General features: G+C 34.4%; 1 protein-coding gene across 2 annotated transcripts in view; it reads right to left on the minus strand.

The window, feature by feature from the left end:
- Positions 1–22132, minus strand: part of LOC129805538 (leucine-rich repeat and calponin homology domain-containing protein) — a 51151-nt gene that overhangs the window by 3101 nt on the left and 25918 nt on the right. Inside the window, exons 3-6 of one of the 2 annotated variants that reach the window (XM_055853519.1) lie at positions 14375–15740; positions 11205–11342; positions 7258–7335; positions 5984–6915 (exon numbers count right to left, since the gene is read on the minus strand). In XM_055853519.1, coding sequence (XP_055709494.1) covers positions 6142–6915; positions 7258–7335; positions 11205–11342; positions 14375–15740 — 2356 coding nt within the window. In that variant the 3' untranslated portion in view covers positions 5984–6141. Of the gene's footprint in view, positions 1–5983; positions 6916–7257; positions 7336–11204; positions 11343–14374; positions 15741–22132 lie in introns of those variants that run through there. The other variant, XM_055853520.1, reaches the window with a different exon arrangement.

Here is a 22132-nt window from a genome sequence, read left to right on the forward strand (position 1 = left end):
GGACTAAAGTAATTGAAAATCCATTCCTGGCAGCAATTCGAAAAAAATTTCCCAGGAATAACTCACCTAAAATCACTCAATTTGCGTATGATGTATAATACCATGGTAAGGAATAGGTTAAGTGAAAATAAGGGGTGAATAAGTGAAATTATTTTTGTTCAGTTGCTTACGAATGAATTTTGCGCCATTAGTACTTATTTTATAAAATTTTACAATGTTAGGGGAAACTGGGGCACCACCAAACACGGGATACCACCAAACACTGCGATTTTTTAATCAGATATTCGACTTCTAAGGACAAGACCTATAGGAATTTATAGGCACTATAGGGATGCTTGTCCACTGAAGGAATGGTCGAGATAGTCCAAGTAGTTTAGAAATAAAAATTAGTGTTTGGTGGTACCCCGTGTTTGGTGGTGCCCCAGTTTCTCCTAAATAAAAAAAATCAAGAAAAAAAGGCTTGTGTTTGAGTTAAGATGAGGGTGACTTTGACCCCCTTAAAGAAATACCAAAACATCCAGGGCTAAGATGCTCGAGAAAATGGCGTGGTCGTCATTTTGATTTGACGTTTCTGTCCGCCATTTTAAATAAATGTCAAAACAAAAAAAAACGTTCGATTGGACTGAAATTTTAGTATGTTGTAGCTGATAGCAAAACCTTTTCAGGATACAGAAGCTCAAACTTTCAAATTTTGAAATAATCAAATTTCCGCAGTCTTTATTCTCTGAAAAATCTGTATTCTAAACGAGATGTTTTAATAGGCACTAAAAATGGCTGACGCTTTTTTTAAATATTTATTTCCTTGTACAAATAAAAAAAAAATAAATGGAAATTTAATTTATTTTTTTTATATTTGTAACAAAAACTTTTTATATCTTCAAATAATATGCTGTTATAAGTAAAAACATTAGTTTTTTTTTGTTAAATCATGTCACCTAATGATAGCGCTGTTATATTATTAGTGATGGTTTCAATAAAGGAAGCGCCCCATTATTAAAATTTGTTTTTTTTTTCAGTGTTAAAATTTTGAATTTGGAGCTCCTATATAACAGCAATCGCTTGACCTATGTCAGATTATAAATATGTTCTGAAAAGGTCTTGGTATAAGCTACAACATACTAAAATTTCAGCTCAATCGGTTGAGTTTTAGATTTTGACAGTAATTCAAAATGGCACACAGAAACGTTAAATCAAGTTGGCGAACACGCTATTTTATAGGTCTCGAGCATTTTATCTCAAGTTCTCTTAATTGAACAATTTTTATTCAATTATTTTCCTAATCATATGCCATTATATGTCATTCAATTCAATTGAATTTAGAATGGATTTAGGCAATTTACTACTCTGAATCCGTTTTTGGAATTAGATCTTGAGATAAGTTTTTAGCAGAGTCAATTTTTGCCACAATACCATTGTGTGCATTTTATTGGCTACTACAGAAACTACAAATATGCGTTTGCAGATCATTGTATCCAATTTTGGACATAATATATCCCTATGTAATTTACCATGGTAGATCAGATCGGCGAAAACTAGAATTTAAGGAAAGTCTACGGGCAACAGGGGGTCAAAGTTACCCGCACTTACGGTATGTTTCTCAATAAATGTGCTTCGTTCCAGCCACATTTCAAAAACTAGAGTGTTCAGTTTATAAAATATATTGCGGAGTCACATTTATTCAGAAACAAAAAAAAAAATTATTCATTACGAAGCTTAGGATCGAAGGAAGCATGGGCTCTTTCCCCTATTTTATTTTAAATTTTGGTGTTTGCTGGATTGAAAAGAGTTCCCCTAGCGGAAATTTGGTCAATATCCTATGTTCTAAGAAATTGTTGAATTTTACTTAAAATCAACAAAAAAAATTGCTTGCAAAAATGCCTGATAAGCAAATAAATTAAATTTGTAGGACTGATTTTAATACTTCAAATTAGTTCCTGATTTGTAATTTTGAACTTGTTGACACTTGTCTTTAAAAAAAGTGAAAGTTTTCCATTATGCCTTATGGGTTTTTTTGTTTAAAAACATTTAACACGCGATTTTAATTTATGGCACGAAAAATACAACACATCAAAACGAGAGATCTGAACGTGCCCTTAAAATAAATATATTATTTGCAATATGCGCCACTAAAATTGACACGACACTTTAATAATGCTACATTTATAATAAATACCTATATGTGATTAATATTACTATGCAACAATCATCATTTAACTTTCATCTTTCCTTTGAAATGAAATATTAATAAAGCATGTAATTTGCAATTTAGCTGCTCTCTATAAAACCAAATATACTGGGGTAAGTTTATCATTGTTGTATTTGTAAAGTTCACGGCCTCATTTTAAAAAAGTTTAAATATATTTTCTAAAACCATCTTGTAAGGCATTTATCAGTTATTTTATTAATCCAGTTTTTAACTGTATTTTCCCTCTTTTTGATTGATATTCTGTAGCTTGTTTTTATTTTCAGTAAATCTTATTTCAATATTTTTTTCATCCCTTCTTTTAATCGTTATAAAGCATTTCATTTATTTAATAGAAATAATCTTATTCTTAAAGCCTAAATGTATGATAAATGGAAATAATTCAATTTATACCTTTTAAGTACATTTAGAAATAAAAAAAAAATATTATCAGAAGCAATATTTTTAAAAAAAAAAGGTCTTTATCTCACTTATTATCCTTTACACTCAAGTCTATCTGAAATGCTGATTTAGGAACGCACTAAATATTCATTAAAATTTCTATGATACACATAAAACTGTCTTGAACTCTTTTGCATTAATTATATTCAATTCAATTAATTTTTTCTTGTTACTGATAAAAAAAAAATCTATTTCAAAAATTTGGAAGACTGAAGAAAGTTTTATTTTGATATAAAACAAAATGCACCATTTTATGTGTATCAATTTTACATAAATATTTATTTTAAATTCTTTTCTATAAAGTCTAGAAATTACATTTCTAATCACCAATCACCCTTATAAAAAACAAGAAATTAAAAAAAAAATATAATTGTAAATAAAAGGTACTTAAATCTTTTTGAAAAAATAAAAAATAAAATAAGTACATCTAAGCACAAAGGCTAGAAATTGCAAACTGAGGAATAATATTTTAGTATTTGTTGAACTTCTGTTGCTTTTAAACATTTTATTAAAACTAAGTTTTCCCTATGACTAGCTATACTTAGTTTTACATTTTTTTCGAAATTCAGGGAAGGCATGATAACTTTTCGATACTATCTAGTCGATAGTATCGATAAATCTATATCTGTTAGATTCGATGAATAATGGATTTTTGAACATTATTTGACATTTTATTGTATCGTTCTTAAAAGAATGTGACTGTTGATAAATATTTATATGATTTACAAGAAATGCACCTATAATTTCAATTTTTAAGAATCAACACTCGATACTATTCAAAAGAAGTTATCATGTCACCCCAGGCTACAATTCTATCAAATTAGTTTTCTTTCAATGACTGTAACTTCGTAACAAGTTGTCGAATTTATTAAAAAATTTGGTTAGGAAGTGAGGTTAGGTTAAACTAACCTCAAATAGATGGTGTTTTTATTTTAAACTTATTGTATGGGTCGAAAATAATTGTTATTTAAGATAATATCAATACTTTCTCCTAAACCTCTTATCTAGATTGTACAAACATAACTTGATCAAGAGGTTATGTTAAATTTAAGCAGACAGTGGACGGAAAAACAGACCTTTCTTGATTTTTTCTCTTTAATTCTTCACTGTGAAAAATTTTTGTATGAAGAATGTAAAGAATTAAATCAAGCAAGGTCTATTTTCCGTCCTTTGTCTGCTACAACCCATCAGACCGAAAATTCAGTTAAATTTAAGGTTATATTGAGGTTACATCTTAAACTTTCTTCGCTATTTTTCTGAACTTTTGCTCCCAGGAACAGAAGCAAAGCATTTAAATAAGAAATAAAGTAAAAATTATGTGTTATAATTAGATAACCTTAATTCAGTATTAGAATCTCCTTGTACCCATTTTTATCCTTTTTAGGTTATGAAAATTCAGCTATAGTTTATTTTACAACAAAACCTTTTTGTCTATTGGCGATTTTTTTACAATTACGAAGTCAAAAATAATTTATTTGGCAATGAGTTTGACTTAAAATTTGAGGTTATGTGTAACCTAACCCCAAGAAAGAACGCGTTTCTCAAAGCTGGAAATTTTCATGTTCAATATATCGTATAATTTCTTGACAAACACTCCAAAAACTTTAAATATCTATGATTTTTAGTTGAGAGGATTTTAATTTAACCCTTTAAGGACGATTGGAACACCGGTGTCCCATAAAGAAAATAATTTTTCCTGACTACGTAAAGTTATTTTTTCCTTATGTTTGTACATAATTGCAAAATAGAAGGTTGAAGGAATCTAGGATATTTTTTGGAATTTTCCAGCTATTTGCTATGTAGTAAATTTTTAAGCTAAAAAATGACGAATTTTTAAATTCTCATAATGAAAATTAATTTTAATTATTTTTTGTAATTCCAATTTTTTTTTAAGCAAAACCGTTTTGCGAAAAGAAACTACAATACTCAAACATAATATTTTTCATTAGATTGAAAATTATCATTCATTGGTATTGTCAGAAAAATTACTTAAATTTTTAGGCTATTTTTGTCCCTATCGTTCATAGAGAAAAAATACACCAAATCAGACACTGTTGGCTTTTCGATGGCCAGATATAAGACCTTTTACTAGTTTTGTACATTGGTTTCATTTTTATTGCTAATTTTCGGTCCGCGAAAACTGTCTCGTCGTTTAAGGATTAAAATTTAAAGAGTTGTTATGGACAAAATCGAAAATTGGTTTACGTGACAGATATTAAGAGATTTCTACCTAACCTCAATAATTTTGCAGTAGTTTTGATGATTTAACTGAAATATTTTGAGCCTAAACATTTGGAGGCCAATTGTTAAAGAAGGCTTTAACATGATTTTTTTCTTATAAAAAGTTCATAAAGTTGGTACATATTGCAAATCTAACCTCTTTATTTATTTTTTTTTTACAGGAAAAATATTTCTGAAAAGTTTATTATCTATCTCAAACAGAATCTCATGGCTTTTACCCTAAAACACCACATTCTATTATCGCTCATTTTATTATTTGATCAATAGGTCAATTTTGAAAATTTTGCTATGCATAACCTCAAAACTTCAGGGAAAATTTTTGAGTGATGTAAATTCTTGATCCGGGAAATCGTACACTGAATGACGCCCCGTAAAAAAATTAGACGAAAATTAAGTATTTATTGTCGCCTCACTTCTTACGGGGCATCATTCAATGAATTCCCGGATTAAAAGTATTAACGCCACTTAAAATGTTGTCCGGAAATTTTGAGGTTATGCACAGAGAAAAATTTTCAAGATTGTTTTAGGACAGAATCACACTGACAGTAAAATGCTGGCCGTATTTCGTTAATTCACGCATTTTCATTGAAATTCTTACGCAAATTTTCCATTACCGTATTACCTTATCTCATACTCGGTGGCACTAGGTTAAATTAATATAAGAAAATTGAAGAAATAAAACGAAAATTCGATAAACGGTGAGCAAAAAAAAAACTGTGAGAGAAATTATTCGTCGTGCTCACCGTTTATTGCATTTTCGTTTTATTTATTATTAAAATAATATGTTAAAGCCTCCTTCAACAATTGACATCTAATTGTTAAAGCTCTTAGCTTTTCAGTTAAAACATCAAAACTATTGTAAAACTATTGAGGTTAGGGAGAAAGAATTTAAAAATTTTAATAATAAACATATCAGGATAAGTGTATGTGGCTCCTCATTTTATTTATTTCACCAGGAAAGTTTCAATAGCATTTTTATGGTTTATTATTATTAAAAAATTTTAGGTTAAGTTCCAATATAACCTATAACAACATAACCTCGTTTTGAAGAATTGTAGCCTTAATTTCTCGATATAAAAATTATTTAAAAGTATGAAATTGAGATTCAAAAAAATTCAAAATTATTTTATTTCAAATAAAAAAAAACACAGATTAAATTCATAGCCTCAAAAAAGAAAGAAAAACATAAATTTCTTAGGGCTAAAAAAAAACCCTTTTGTGAATGGATGATTCTCTACCAATCTTGACATTGAGATTCAATTTGGTGGTGGGAAAAGAACAAGAAAGAGAATTGTGCAGAAGAATGTTCCCAGACAGAGATAGGTTGACAGTTGATTGGTCTTTTTGATGCATTCATTGTTATTATCTGTCTTTTGATTTATAACTTTCCCCTCGAAAAATTCAATTCTCTTCATAACAATCTTCCGATCGACATCCTCACTCTTATTGAGATTGTAATTTTCCACACAATCCACCGTGAATTTGCCCAAGGCCCTCTTCCCATGGCACGATGGTGTACTCAAATCATTTATTGCCTCAATTGCATCATGTTGCTGTCTATGGCAATTGAACTTTCCAATATCCGAATCATATTCACACTCCTCCGTCATTTCCCTGATGGCTGGGAAAGTGTCCGAAAATGCCCTCTTACCCCCACATTTGGCCTTGCCGAAGAGATCCAGGGTCTGTGGTACTTTTCTCTTCCTCCCGCCAAAATCACATGAAATGGCATTTGAGGATTTGGGAAAAATTATACCACGACTCTTAAAGTATTCCTCATAGAACTTCTTGTCTCGCTGTTGATTGGTGTTGGTTGCCAGTTGCCCAAGATTTTCCTCGTCTTCCTGCATCATCATCATCATCCTCTCAATCCCACCATCCTCAAGCGCCAGCATTATATCAACCAATGCAGCCACAGTGGCAAACAGAGCAGATGGATTTGGTGGCTCTGGGGCATCTGCCATCCCATCAACACCCCCGGAATCATCCCAATCGGGTGGAACAATATCAGCACAGGAGCATATCCACTCCTGCAACCAACACCAATAACAGGCGAGTTAGCAGAGGTCTTTTTCACTGTTTTTTTTTTTTTTGTAAGTCTTCTTAAACACTAAAATTACATTGCTAAATATCTTTGTTTTTTTTTTTGGATAGATATTTCATCCTCCCAAATCACCCCAAATCACTCCCATAGACACGAGTGATTCGAAAAATTATTTTTACAATTGATAGACTATATTATTACAAAAGCAGAGAATAAAAGAAGATCAGAAAGATAGATACTAACAACCCTAGAGAAAATTATATAAACTACCCGGAAAAATGCAACAAAAATAAAACACATTTAGCAATAAGAAAAATAGCGCACTTACATCATCAACTCCAATCTTCCTGCATGCCTCCAGAAAGTTATCCACATTGCGACGACATCGAGCCATTGTCAATTTCGGCTGGAATTGCAAAAGACGAACCAGAGTCAATTGAGGATTGGAGTAATTGAAGATATGGTGCATCATTATCTCTGTCTCATATTTTTTAAGTATAATCATTTTTACGTAAGCAGAGCATAGAGAAAAATTCATGGAATTTAATGTTTAGTCCAGAACCAGAAGATTATGCTTTGGACAGCAAAAATATCAAATTTCTTGTTTGGTTACTTTCAAGAAGCACAGCAACTAGTTTAACCTTTGAGCGTGCAGGTGAAGTGTAATGGGCCTCTACTCTAGACAATGTATTTTACGGCTCGAACTCAAAGAGAGTTCAGTTATATAATCCACTATTTTTCAACTTGTGACACGGCTAGAGGTCAAACGGTAAGAGATATCGACTTCCGGTCTTCGGCGACTCCCCTCCATAAGTTAACAATAGGACAGTCTTTTTTTTATCGCACCCCCTCCTGCCCTTCCAAAATCATGTTTTTTTTAGATTATTCGAAAACAGATCTCGAAATTTTATCTATATACGGAAAAATCATTGGATAATTCCTAATAACGATTTGTCAAGATCAAAGTTTTAAAGGGTTCTACACGGTAAAAACTTTTGGACAAGGCAAGGAACTATGAGAATGAAGGTGGCCGAAATAGGGCACCAAAGCTATGTCTACATTTTTATTCATTTTAAAATGTGTTAAGAATGATCTTAAAGTAAATATAAAGACCATAAACTTTCTGCAAGGTTCTAAGCAATACTCCTTAAGTGGAAGGAATGAAAAAAATCAATTTCTATTAAAGATATTACATTTCAAACTTGAGACTTTGGCTCTTACATGCAACTACAGTAGAGTCTCCCTATAGGCCATCGCTCTATAGTTCACAATTTATCGACCGTTGATTTCAAAACACTGATTTTAAGTTAGGTTATGTTTTTTAGTATGCGACATGCATAATTATTTTAATATTTTTGGCAAACTTTATTAAGTAGTTGTGATAATTGTGATCCACAATGAAGAGAGCAAGGACAAGTACCACAATCGCAAAGAAGGTGGAAGCCAACGAGCAATTTCAATACTAAAAATCGTTGATAATTTTAAAAAATTACATGGACTATAGTGCGACCCAAGTGTCAAATTTGAAACCAAATATGGACTATAGCGAGACTCTACTTGTATGCCGAAATTTGGCACACTTACACTAAGTTGATTTCGTTTTATACAAATTTGTTCCGGAAAGTTGGAATAGAATTTGTTTCACTCAGCTGTTTTGTACCCACTTTCAGGAACAAATTGGTACATTTTTTTGTAACAATATTATTCCTACATCTGTAACATATTTGTTCCAAAAATTTTCGTAATTTTTTGAACGAAATTGTTACTCATATGGGGAATCTTTTTGTTCCTATTGTCGGGAATGAATTCGTGTAAAAGATTTCGCCTTACAGTTGAGACTGTGGGCTTTACCTGTCTGTGTAAGAATTAAGTCCCGGCGTAAGAATAAATCCCAATAGGACAGAGTTAAACACCCCTCGAACCAATCTGCAATAAATCACAACCTTCATGCCATATCCGGTCGAAAAGACCGATTTCTGAGGTTGCTGATTCCAGCTGTGTCCGAAGCAGATTCTGGGATGTTTCCTCCAGCGAAAAAACCCAAGGTTTTCTTCAAACGCTTTAATTCACACTCAATCCTATACTGGATAATAAAAGAATCGAAACTAAATTCCTGAAGGGAGTTCTTACAGATTTTCTTCTAAGTAATTCTTGCACGCGTCACTTTTCTATTGCGTCAGCCACACACACTTTTTCAAGACTAAAGATTTTACAAAGACGTCTTACAAAGTTTCATCGCTCATTCCGCACAGTCCGCTCAGTTCAAAATAACTCGACGGTTAATTTTCTTTCTTATCTTCATTTCCCACAAAGACCTATACTTCAGTCGAGATGGATTTCGATGGCGAAAGTTCATAAGGAACATCAAATAAAAATCAATCATATCATCATACAGTAATAGTGTTATCACACTTGCACATTAAAATTTTAATATGATTCACATTAATTGTCGCTGGTGAGAGTCCAAATGTGTAACTTGTGTGTTTGAATCATTTTATATTCAAAATTTGATCTATTTGTTGATAAAAAGATAGACTTGGTCTGCAAAATTTGATATAAATTGATTTATAGCATTAATGCGAAAAATTAATGCGATTTTCTCTTTAATTTTTTAATGTGAAAAATATTTATGCTTTAGGTAAATTTAAACTTATTTTCGCAGGCCAAGTCCACTTCTTTATCAATAAATAGAAAAACCCCAAATATTAAGTGACTCAAAGACACAATAACATATTTGGACGCTCACAAGCGACAATTAATGTGAATCACATTAAAATTTTAATGTGCAAGTGTGATAACGCCGTAAGAGTGCCTAATTTCGGCATAGTTGCATGGAAGCGCCAAAGTTTCAAGTTTGAAATGCAACATTTTTAAAACAAATTGAATTTTTTATTACTTCTTAAGGAATGTTTCATGGAACCTTGTAGACAGTTTATCGTCTTTATTTTCTATAAAATCATTATTAATACATTTTAAAATGAATAAAAATGTAGACATAGCTTTGGTAGCCTATTTCGGCCACCTTTATTCTCAAAGTTCTTACCCTAGGTTTTGTGAATTTGGTCAACGGGTTTTATATTTTGTGCTATGTGAATTTGTTTTCTGTCGAAAAACAATAGAATTTTCTTCGTGATGTGTTTATGATTCATTTTCTAGCACGATTGTATGTCAAAAATTTTGATAAAATGAATATATAACACATTAATTCACTCTGAGCAAACTGCATGTTTCGTAAAAAACGTTTTTTTTAACCGCCAGTGTTTGGTAACTGTCACACGGATATCCAAGTACCGGACAACGAAGAGCTGAGTGTAATTTTAGCTGAGATTCTTTAGAATCCCGACTTGCACGCACTTCTAGCTTCGAGGTCGCCTGTAAAAATCTCAGCTACCATAAGCCTATCTGGGCTTACCACTAATTTCATTTTATTTTACTTTTATATTTCTATCGTACAGAGCAGATTTTCCTATAATCATTAATTTAATGAATTGAATTTCGGAGTGATTTGAACTTAATAATCTGTATTAATCATTTTCTTTAGCTTTTATCTAATACTACATCATGCCTATATATTTTTTCAACGATTTTTACTCAATTGCAATAAAATTTGAAGAGATTTAACCTTCGGAAATTTATATCAACTAAACCTCTGACAAAAAACTTTGTGTTTAAAATTCAAGGAGAGGATTTTTCATGAAATGCAAAAGAAAACTTAACTTTTTCTGTTCTGAATTTTATCATTGTCTTTGAATCTATAAAGACAATGATTTTATGCAAAAGTAAAGCACAAAGAACGTCACTTTGGGAATCTTTTTTGAGATAATTCAACTTTAGGACATTTTGTGAACACCTGTCTTGTCAACATTTCAAGAACTCTTCGTATGCTCCACAATGGAGTATCACACCTTCTAACCACCTCCCAATGAAACATTTCACTCTGAAAGCCATAATAAAGCTGAATATAAAATGAATTGGGAAGAAGATAATCTTTTAAATTATTCAAGGATTATCATGTATTAATTCTGGCAGAAATTGTATAAGATGAATTTTGGCATATCATTCTAGAGATATTACCCTGCTGTTATTATCCATTGTCTGCAAACTATGACTCTGCAAATTTCAAGCTAATCGATATTACAGTAAATGAAAAATTGACAGAATATTGCTTATGCAAATACACCGAAAGTAATGTTTCATAAAACCAGATAGAAGATATTTCAAGCTTTATACATTTTTTACCCCATTCCCGATAAGAAATGCAGATTAATAACTTACCACTGCCGGTGATGGCACATGAATACTGGCCACAGATCGAGGCCGGACGTGATTTGCTAAATGGCACAGAACAACACCATCCGTGAGAGCTGGAGCTATATCATCCGGAAGGGTCATCTTGAGTCGAGTTTCAATAATCTGGAGAATCGAGCGAAAAAACATAATCCAATTTACCATTTAAATCCAGAATGTTTCTATTTTGTTGCACTTTGCACAATCTTCTGATCATACAAAGTATAACAAATGCAAAAAATACATAAACTAGAATTGCAAAGTGAAAAATGCAAAGTATAAAGTCCAAATTGTAAAGGGCTTTATTGATAGTGAAAGTTTATAAAATCTAGAGATCGGGTTTACTAGCAAAAACAAACTGAAAAATTATACATTTTCCCATAATGAAAAAGTACTACCTTGTATATATTATCTTGCAAAATATAAATTGTTTCTCTAAACCTCTTAATTTAAAAGACTATTTGTGATAAGACCGGTTTTCAACACACTTTACTTTCAAACTCAGCAATTTGAAAAAAAAACAATTTTTAAAAATATTTTGAAGGGTAAGTGTGCCAAATTTCGGCATAGTTGCAAATGAGCACCGAAGTTCTAAGTTTGAAATGCAATTTTTTTTAATACATATTGAAATTTCTTGTTACAGTAGAGTCTTCTAAATTCGAACGTTTGGGGGGTATTTTTCACATTTCTCACCTCCCAAATTCGAACGATTTTTTCAAAACTAACGAAATTTATGTGAGATTAAACTGTACTTTCAATCAAATTCGCGTACTTTCTCAGAAGTCTTAGTGGTAACATACCTACTTTCTTTTCATTTTATACGATCATAATGTATGTAAACATTCAGGAAGAAGCACGTAAATGTGATTTTCAATCATCCAGAATACGAATTTTTTAACATAACCCCACAGTAACGTTTTGAATCCAAACGTCGTTCGAATTTGAGAGATTCAGATTAGAGAGACGCGACTGTACTTCCTTTTCGGGAGAGCTGGATGGAACCTTGAAAACTGGTTTATCATCTTTGTTTTATTTAAATCTGTTCCTAAAATATTGAAAATTTAATAATATAGACATTGCTTTAGGTATATTCCGGCCACTTTGAGTGTAATACCGGCCACCTTATTTGTGACCACCTTTTGTGAAGCAACGAATAGAAAATTTCAAAACGTCATACGGAACGAGTTTAAAAATATTTACTTTAATACGTTTAAAGCCCTGAGATCTTCCGTGTAATTTGTCCTGAAGACCTGAAGAGTAGCATCTCAAATTTACGCGCAGATTCCCGTAGCACTTTGCCCTTCCTTAACTCTTCCAAGGCCTATTCCACATCATCTTTTTCATAGAGGCGATGCTTTTTTGTTCTATGCGCATTGTACAACTCAGAAAATGAAAAAAATGAATAAGAAATTTAGGAAAGCAAGTGATGTTGCCGGAATAGGCAACATTACTACTTTTTTACGCGAAATACAAGATCCAGCTGGGAAATTTTACCCGAAATTTAAAGAATGATTCACTATTAACTTAAACAGAAAGAATCTTTAATGAAAACTAATCAATTTTCATGAAAAACATCAAAGGAAAACCTTCTGCACTTCACCACAAATCACAAGACTGCTAGAAAGAAACACAAACGATCTGTCACATTTTTTTGTAAGACTCTTTCCACATTGCGACCTAAAATTTAACGATTTTTGTGTTAATAGTTAATACATTCTAAAATGAATAAATATTTAAAAGCAAAATAAATTCATTCGAATTGACTATTCGAAGATTAAATCCATAATTATAATGTATTTAATTGCTTAGCCGAAATTACACTCAAAGCTGGCCGAAATTTGGCACCTTACCCTATAGTCAGTCATGGATGAGATTCATTTAGTAATTTAGAAAAAATCAACTTTTACTCAATGCAAAACCTAAGTTAAATAATTTTTAGTGCAAAGTATTAAAGAATAACGTTCAGTTCCTTTTAAATTAAACTTCTAAAATGGATAAATTTTACATTTTATCAAAATTAAAAAATAATGATTTAATTATTTCTCTCTGGAACACTTTGCAATCGGGCTTTGAAAATTATCATTTTTAAGAAATGAAAATGAAGAATTAAGTTTTTTCTTATCAAATTCTTCCTTCATTGCATATTTGAAAAATAAGTTTCACAACTTTGCAAATGGACTTTGCACTTTGCATTTCCTCTGGTAAAAAGCATTTTTAGGGTAAATGTCCTTGTTCAGAAACATTTCCAGACGCTTTAACTTTGACAGAAGATTCAACACTTCAAGTTCATATTTTTTCTGAAGAGAATTACATAAATTTGCTCCTTGACTCTTCTAGAATGTTACTGTTTAGTGAATATTCTTTAGATATAATTTGAAAACTTTTTAAATACAAGAAAAATACGCGAGTGTAAAATGCTTCTATTGGAAACATATTAATCCAAATGGAGACAAGGGAAAGTTTCTAATTAGAGACAAACAGTTTAAACTAAAACCGCGACGAAAGGCTTCGAAAACTTTGTTGAGTTGCTCCTGAGTGCAGGATTTGTTCTTATTCCTAGTCTTTTCTCCTTTCCCATCTAAAACAATAAGAAAATCTCTCCAAAAAAAAAATCATATTTCCGGTATTACCTATTGAAACGTTTGCAGACACTTCAGAAAACCCTTTTTGTTCACGAAATAGGTAATTATTTCATTTGAAAACTTCACGTACCGTTAACAATAAAGATTAGCACTTAATTTAAATAAAATTAGCCAGAAATATCACATAAATGTTAAACGAAACGAATTAACAACAGTCACCTCATTGTGTTTTTCATTGGAAAACATGGTCGATCGAAAATTTGTGAATATGAATGGATTTTTGCTTTATTTGGAGCAAAATTAACTAAATGATGAAACTGTGGTATAGAAAATATATTACTATAATAATTTAGTACTGTATTTATCATGAAAACAATGACGTTTCCATTTGGAATAGCGAAAAATTTCTATTTGGAGCAGGTTTTGAATTAGCTTAATTTACCCTAATTTTTTTCTTCAACACTGCGTATTTGAAAAATAAGTTTCACAACTTTGTAAATGGACTTTGCACTTTGCATTTCCTCTGGAAAAAAGGCGTTTTTAATCACTGAGAATTTAAAACTAAAAATCACTTACATGTCTCAATTGCTGAATCAGCTCAGATTCCTCCTTTTGCCGATCAAATTCTCGTCTCATGGTGAAACTCAGCTTTTCCGGTGGAATCTCTCGATTCCACGAAACCGTGCGATTTGGCTTTGCTGTCACCTTTCCTGCACTCACTGCACTCCGAACACTCCCATTGACTTTGCCTCCATTGGCTGGAACAGGACTGGTTTCCTTGCTGCTCACCGGAACCGGACTATTGGGCTTCACATAAGAATTACACTCGGCAAATTTCTTGCCATTAATCTGCTGTGTTCCATTCTCTTGGCAAATATTCCTCGATGGTGGTACCTTCTGGATGGGCCTTCGGGTCTCTTCTGTTATCTTCTTATTGTCTGGATTTTGGTTTGTCATTTGGCTTGTGTTGTTGCTCAATTTGCTGCTGAAGCTGTGCTGTGGGGATATTGGTGAACTTTGGCTACTGTTGTAATTGGGAGATGGTGTTGTCGGTGTATGATCTTTCGAGCGATAGACTGACGATGATTCCTGATTGCGTTGCTGCCTTAGGGCTTCTTTGTACTCACGGTACGTTTGCACATTGGTCAGATGCTTCTTCTCACTCACACCATTCTCAAGGACACCAGCATCATCCTCCGGGGATAATTCAATAGAATTCACATGTTTCTCCTGTATATGAATAACCTGCTTGTGATCATCCCCATTGCTGGGTGAGATATTTGTGGATGAATTCAGAGAATTTCCTTCAGATCGCACATGAAGTGCCACTGGTGATCTCTTTGGGCTATTGTCATCATTGGACCATCGTTTATCTCCACCAATTCCACTATCACTCGTTGTGCTATACCCCGAATCCACATGACCACGTCTCTTTTGCTCCGTGGACGTTCTCATGGACTGTGAGACAGCTGATCGTCTCAATGTCGCATTTCCATCCACAATATTTCTACCCTCGCGTACAGCCACAGTCTCCAAATACTTAAAGACATGCACGAGACCCCGAACGCACAAACTTGCCGGTGGTGACGTCAGTGGATTATTATCCAGTTCCAGATCAACCAATGACGCCATCAGCCTCAGTTCCACCGGCAATGTAGCAATTCGATTGCAACTGACATCAAGTGACACCAATTGGAGTGTTGTCACCTCCCGCGGCAAATAAACCAACAAATTATTTCGCAACGACAGTGATCGCAAACTCCTCAGATCCCCCATGCGTGCCGGCAAGTGGGTTATTTGATTGCAGGCCGCATCGAGCTCAGTCAATTTCTCCATTCGTCCCAACTCCTCTGGCAATGCACTCAGGCGATTGTTCCCCACCAAGAGCACTTTCAGTGGCAACAGACATATTTCTCGTGGAAGCACACACAATTGATTACTTCTGCAGAATTAACAGAGAAATAAACAATTTTCAAACTAAGGGCTTCCCAACAGAAATAGCTTTCTCTCTTCTAATTGGTGGTGGTAATATATATTACACACAGTTAAACACGATAGCATTTTACATTTTATTTTCCCATAAACGACTAATTACATAAAAACGGTTCGAATGTCACGACAAAACAGACGAAATCAGACAAAACAATTTAGATTTTGGGCAACTCCCTTAATACTTTATGAAAAAGGACAATTCAATAAACTTTAAATAACTTCAGAAATGGATAATTACTTATGAAAGCCCGAACTGAACTTCCAAATTTTGTCATTAGATAGATAGATAGATAAATTTATTCACCAACAATGCTTTCGAAGTACAGTTTCGTTTCACTGAGATCTCGTGTAGTTTTTAGCGTCCACTGCCGTCTTAGCGTTGGTGACCAACCTCCAGAGCAAAACGGTATTTAAATTTAAAACTACATTTAAATTTATTAATATTTAAATCTACATTTAAAAGTTAACATTTTTCCAACAAAACATCTTTTAAAATTTTGGATTATAATTCAAAAACGATTCATATTTTAACCGTTATTTTGTTCAGGAACCTATTATTATTGCATTTAACTCTTTTTCCACTTTTCAAGTCGTTCTCAAGGTCCAAGAGTTGACAATCAATTTAATTAATAGTCAATAGTTAATTAATAATCAAAATTTGCTCAATCGGTTCACGGTAAATGATTAGAACCACCAAACTTTTGACAAGTTTTTTATATGGAGCTATTTGAAGCCAACTTATAAATTGTTCTTGGACTCAGCTCACAGTAGTCTGAGGGAAAATGTATTTAAACATACAAGGTGGCTGAAAAAAATGCAACAACTTTCAGAGCGCATAGATGTTAAACCGCTGGTGACAGGGGTTTCATATCTTGCATAGTGGTAGTTCATTTTATTGGCTAAAAGCCTACAAAAGCATTTTCGATAATATTTTGCAAAACTTTTTAATAAACCGTAATGGAACTCAAACGTGACAATGTCATGTCGCTGTATTTTGCAGGAAATGCGGAAGCAGCTATTATTAGGGCTCTTCAAAAACCTGAATGTAATTAAACTTTCCGTTTTTCCAAACATAACTTGGTACAGGGATACTAATAGCATTTTAAAATGCTTTGATGGAGGTCTGCAAAAATTGCTTCATCGCTAGTCATCGTCCTTAAAGTGAAGAAGCAAATTGAACGAAATCTGCGTCATATTTGCAAATAAACGATCTATGAGACGCATATAGATAGTAAATAACCATGAAATGAATATTGTTAAAGGACCTCTATATGAAGCCCTAAATATCCTGAAAAGGAAGCAACATCATCGATCCTCATAGAGAAGTTATGCTCGAATGACAAAGGAGTAAATTCGCTTGCACGTTCACGGTCAGTTTCAGAATGATATTTTTTCTGATAAGAAAAATTTTCAATTGAGCAACTGATGTGCAAACAAAATGATTGTGTCTATCTGAAGGAAAGATCATACGATAATTTAGACGTTCTAATGACCACCGGAAGTCAAGGATCACCTATTTGAAGGTCTGGACTTCCTTGAAAGACAAATTATCGCTTTCCAGTGGGGTTTTTAGGCTGTACCGTCAAAACGATTGCCAATATGTATCTGGAAATTGTCCTGGAAAGAGTGTTGGAGTCGTAGACAAACAAAAAGTTTAGTTATTATTAATCGTGTCGAGGCATAAAATTTACACATGTCTTGCCCAAAAACGGGCCACGTCAATGGCAAGCGGACTTGCCGACATCAAATCTCCTACTCCACATGGGGCAGGGGACAATGGACAAACACACAAGTGGGGGGTGGTTTGGATCACCCCACAGTCACAAAGGACGTCACATTCCGAGAAGCCCCATCGCCGCCTGTTGTCTCTCGATCGCGCTACGCCGCTCCTCAAACGATTGAGAGACTTCCACGTCGTCCAGTTTTGGTCACCACCAGGAGGAAGGCCTTCCCTTAGTTCGACAAAATCTGGTGGAAAGACTTCCTTCCACAGATTAAGTCTGGCCTCCTCTGGAGATTTGTCAAGTGGTTTGACAAAGTGGCAAAAGCTCTTGCGAGACTTCAGCCTTGCTCTTGGTTTTTGGTGACCGTAGAGAAGATGCTTTGGATCAGAGAGAACCTTAGACATCTCTCTGCTGGAGATAATTTGTCTCCTCACCCGTGGTGGAGCTATTCCTCCTAAAGGATAAAGTTTCTCCACTGGCGTGCCCTTTAGGCACCCTGTTACTATACGGGCGGTGTCGTTGAGAGCAATGTCTACTTGTTTGGCGTGCGCAGATCTCTCCCATACTTCAGCTGCGTACTCTGCTACGGAGAAAGATAGGGCAAGTGCAGAGGTACGCATCAGTTTCGGCTGAGCTCCCCACTGAGCGTTAACAAGTTTTCGCAGTAAGTTATTTCTTGTTTTTACCTTGTTTTTAACATTACTGCAGTGGGTTTTGTATGTGAGAGTTCTATCGAGAGTAACACCAAGGTACTTTGGCGTGAAATTGTGCTTCAGAGAATCTCCTTCCCATCTTACATTCAAGCGAGTTTTGGCCCACTTGTGACGCAGATGGAAACAACTTACCTCTGTTTTTGAAGGGTTTGGTTTCAGTTGATTCTCCTTGTAGAATTTGGAAAATTCTACAAGGCAGGTCTCTAGCTGACACTCCACGTCTTGAAACGTGTTCGCCTTAACAGCTAGAGCCAAGTCATCCGCGTACAAGAAGGCCTTAGATGGAGATGGCAGTGGCTGATCATTTGTGTAGATATTGAACAGTGTAGGAGCCAGAACACTACCTTGCGGTAGGCCATTTTTTTGCAGTCTCCATCTGCTTTTCTGACCACGAAACTCAACAAAGAATCTGCGGTTCTCTAAGAGAACCCCAATCATCCTTGTGAGGCCGTAGTCATTTGTGAGATTGTAGATTTTGGAAAGGAGAGTCCTGTGATTTACTGTGTCAAAGGCTGCCGAGAGGTCGACGAAGGCAACACCTGTGATTTTGCCTTCCTCGAAACCATCCTCAATAAATTGAGTCAGGTTCAAAACTTGACCAGAGCTAGTTTAGTAAGAAGTAATGGAAGTTGGATTAAGACTCGAAAACGTCGCAGAAATTACGCGCCGAACAAGATTTGGCTAAAAAAAAATGTTTCGCACTTCATTTTGGAAAAACAATGACCTCCACAATTCTAGGATGCAAAATCGTTTGACTTCTTCAAAAGTGGCATTTTGTTGGTCAAGGTTAGGACTAAAAAGTAGCAAAGTGTTGATGAGCTGAAGGCAGTCCTTCCTCGTGAATAGCAAGACATTCAGAAGGCTGACATTCGTGCAAACTGCGATAGCAGTTCCGACAGACTTAAGACCATAATTAAGTCAAAATAAGATCGTATTGAACAAAACCGATAATATTCCAAAATTTTGATGTATTTACTACCATTTTTTCTTTATTTCAAAAAAGGTGAACAAAAAATGAGGATAATATAACGCTTTAGTTTGTTGCATTTTTTTCAGCCACCCTGTAAATCTAGTATATTTATCCCTCCACACAGAACCCGATTTTATAATACGAAAGAACTTTTCACTTAACGGCCGGAGTGAAAGAAAATCCTATATGAATTTAAGTGGAAGTATGAGAAGGTGACTTCCACAGACCTCTTGCCATAGGCCACCGCGGTGAGATTCAGTCTAGATTCGTCAGAAATTCCAAGACCTTTCCAACGGCGTCAAATTTGCTCAAATCGAACGAGAAATGCGCTTTCTAAAGATTTTGTAAACTTTGACATTGAAAAACCCTTAGGGTAAGTGTGCCAAATTTCGGCATAGTTGCATGCAAGCGTCAAAGTCTCAAGTTTAAAATGTAATATTTTAAATACAAATTGATTTTTTTTTTATTCTTTCTTCTGAAAGAGTGTTGCTTGGAACCTTGTAAAGAGTTTACCGTCTTTATTTACTCTAAAATCATTCTTAATACATTTTAAAATCAATAAAAATATAGACATAGCTTTGGTGCCCTATTTCGGCCACCTTCATTCTCATAGTTCCTTACCCTTCGGGAATTCTTCCAATATCTTTTTCACGTCATCTCGTTTGTCGAAGCTACATTTTTTGTTATTCTTTTACATTGTATAATCTCTAGAGCACGTAAAATCTAAAAATTTATGGAAATTCGAGGAACAAAAAAGGTGGCCGAAATTGCAAGCTGGCCGGAATTTGGTACACTTACCCTAATAGGCACAAATATTATTATTAATCGTACCGGGATATTTGTTATAATGCCAATCAGAGATCTCACCGCCCAAGGGCTGACGGTCTTACCTAGTGCGCCACTGAGATCCCGATTCAATATGTTTCCATCTGCGTCACAAGTGGGCCAAAACTCGCTTGAATGTAACATGGGAGGGGAACTTTCTGAAACATAATTTCACACCTAAGTACCTTCCTTACTGCAAGAACCTTACTGCAGTATTGTCAAAAACAAGGTAAAAACACGAAATAATTTACTGCGGAAACTCGTCAACGTGGTGCTCAGACAAAACTGATGCGTATCTCTGCACTTGCCCTATCTTTCTCCCTAGCAGAGTAAGCAACTGAAGTATGAGAGAGCCCTGCGCACGCTAAGCAAGTTGACGTCGCTCTTAACGATCCCGCTATTATTATAGTTATCAGGATGCTTAAAAAGCAGTCCGGTGGACAAACTTTATCTCTTAGCAGGAATTGATCCACCACGGGTGATTAGACAAATCATCTCCAATAGAGAGATGTTCAAGATTCCTTTTGAACCGAAGCATCTTCTCGATGGTCACAAAAAAAACAAGAGCAAGGTAAAAGTCTCGCAAGAGCTTTTGTCACTCTGTCAATCCACTTGACCAATCTCCGGAGGAGGCCAGACACAATCTGTGGAAGGAAGTCTTGCCAACAGATTTTGTTGAATAAGGGAAGGCCTTCCTCCTGTTGGTGACCAAGACTGGAAGACATGGAAGTCTCTCAGTCGTTTAAGAAGCGGCGTAGCGCGCTCGAGAGACAACAGACGGTGATTGGGGATTCTCTGAATGTGACATCCTATGTGACTGTGGGGTGATCCAAACCAACCTCCCCCCCCCCCCCCCACTTGTGTGTTTGTCCATTGTCCCCTGCTTCATGCAGAACAGAGGATTTGATGTCGGAAAATCTGCTTGCCATTGACGTGGCCCGTTTTTGGGCAAGACAAACTTAATTTTAGGCCTTGACACAATTAATAAAATCCCGAATCAATTAGGCCATTTACATCGCCGCATTAGACTGGGATTTGTTTAATTTTTCTCGATATAAACGGCAAATCCAATACGGCACCTCGTATCGAATTGGATTGGATTCAAATTGTCCCAATTGTCCCAAACATTTTCGGAGCGCGCGAAGGGAAATTCGGAGTTGCATTTGACGTTAAAATTAGCCTCATCATTTTGTGTTGTTTTGGTAAGGAAGTCGCACAAAATAAAATTTTCAGAACTTTTTTTGTGTATTGGATAAGGATATAGGCAACGACAAGTTTAAAAGAGGTGGCAAAGCAAGGAGACTAAGCTCCTCTTCTAAATTAATCAGGAGAAGGCGTTGTTGTGACGATAGACTCTAAAAAAATCGCAACCAAGAAGTTTTTGCAGAGTTCCTTAAACAAGGATATGAACGTAATGTTAAGCAAATTGTGTAGTTAAATTTAAGAATCTTAAGCAAAAAAATCCAACTTAAAAATCGAAAATATCATTTTTAACCTCACAAAAATGGCATCCCGCTAAAAATCCAATTCAATCTCAACAGTACGATGTAAACAGACAAGATTGGATTCGGATTTTGGGACAATTCAATCTCAATCTAATGCGACGATGTAAATGGCCTCAATGATTAGAATTCAATGGTTCAATTAGGAACAAATCAATGGTTTTTTTTTATCAATAGATGAAATGTTCTCCTAGGTAATTCCAATAACCCCAGTACTATTAGTACCTACATTTTTGCTCATTTGGTTCTTTTCGATTTTGGGTTTGCTTTCGGTTTGGTTCCTTTTCATTTTGGCAGCAGCCAGATTTAAGATGGATTTGTTGACATTTTTCTCGTTTGGCTGTCGAATAACAAATTTGATCAAATTTGCTTTTTTATATGATTCAAGAGCATTTCATAAGTTCTCAGCAGGAATTCACAGACATTTACGAACAATTTTAAAAAATATATTTTTTTCTGTGTATGTATAGACAAAGAAAAATCGTTGGATTTCAAGAAATTCCACAATTCGCTTGAGATTTTGCTCGAAAATGCAAAATGATCGAGAGTTTACTGTATCCAAATACGATAAAAAATCGCGCAATTCGTTTTTTGAATCTAAAAAAACA

The sequence above is a fragment of the Phlebotomus papatasi genome, chromosome 3, assembly GCF_024763615.1.
Source record: "Phlebotomus papatasi isolate M1 chromosome 3, Ppap_2.1, whole genome shotgun sequence".
NCBI classification, from domain to species: Eukaryota; Metazoa; Arthropoda; class Insecta; order Diptera; family Psychodidae; genus Phlebotomus; species Phlebotomus papatasi.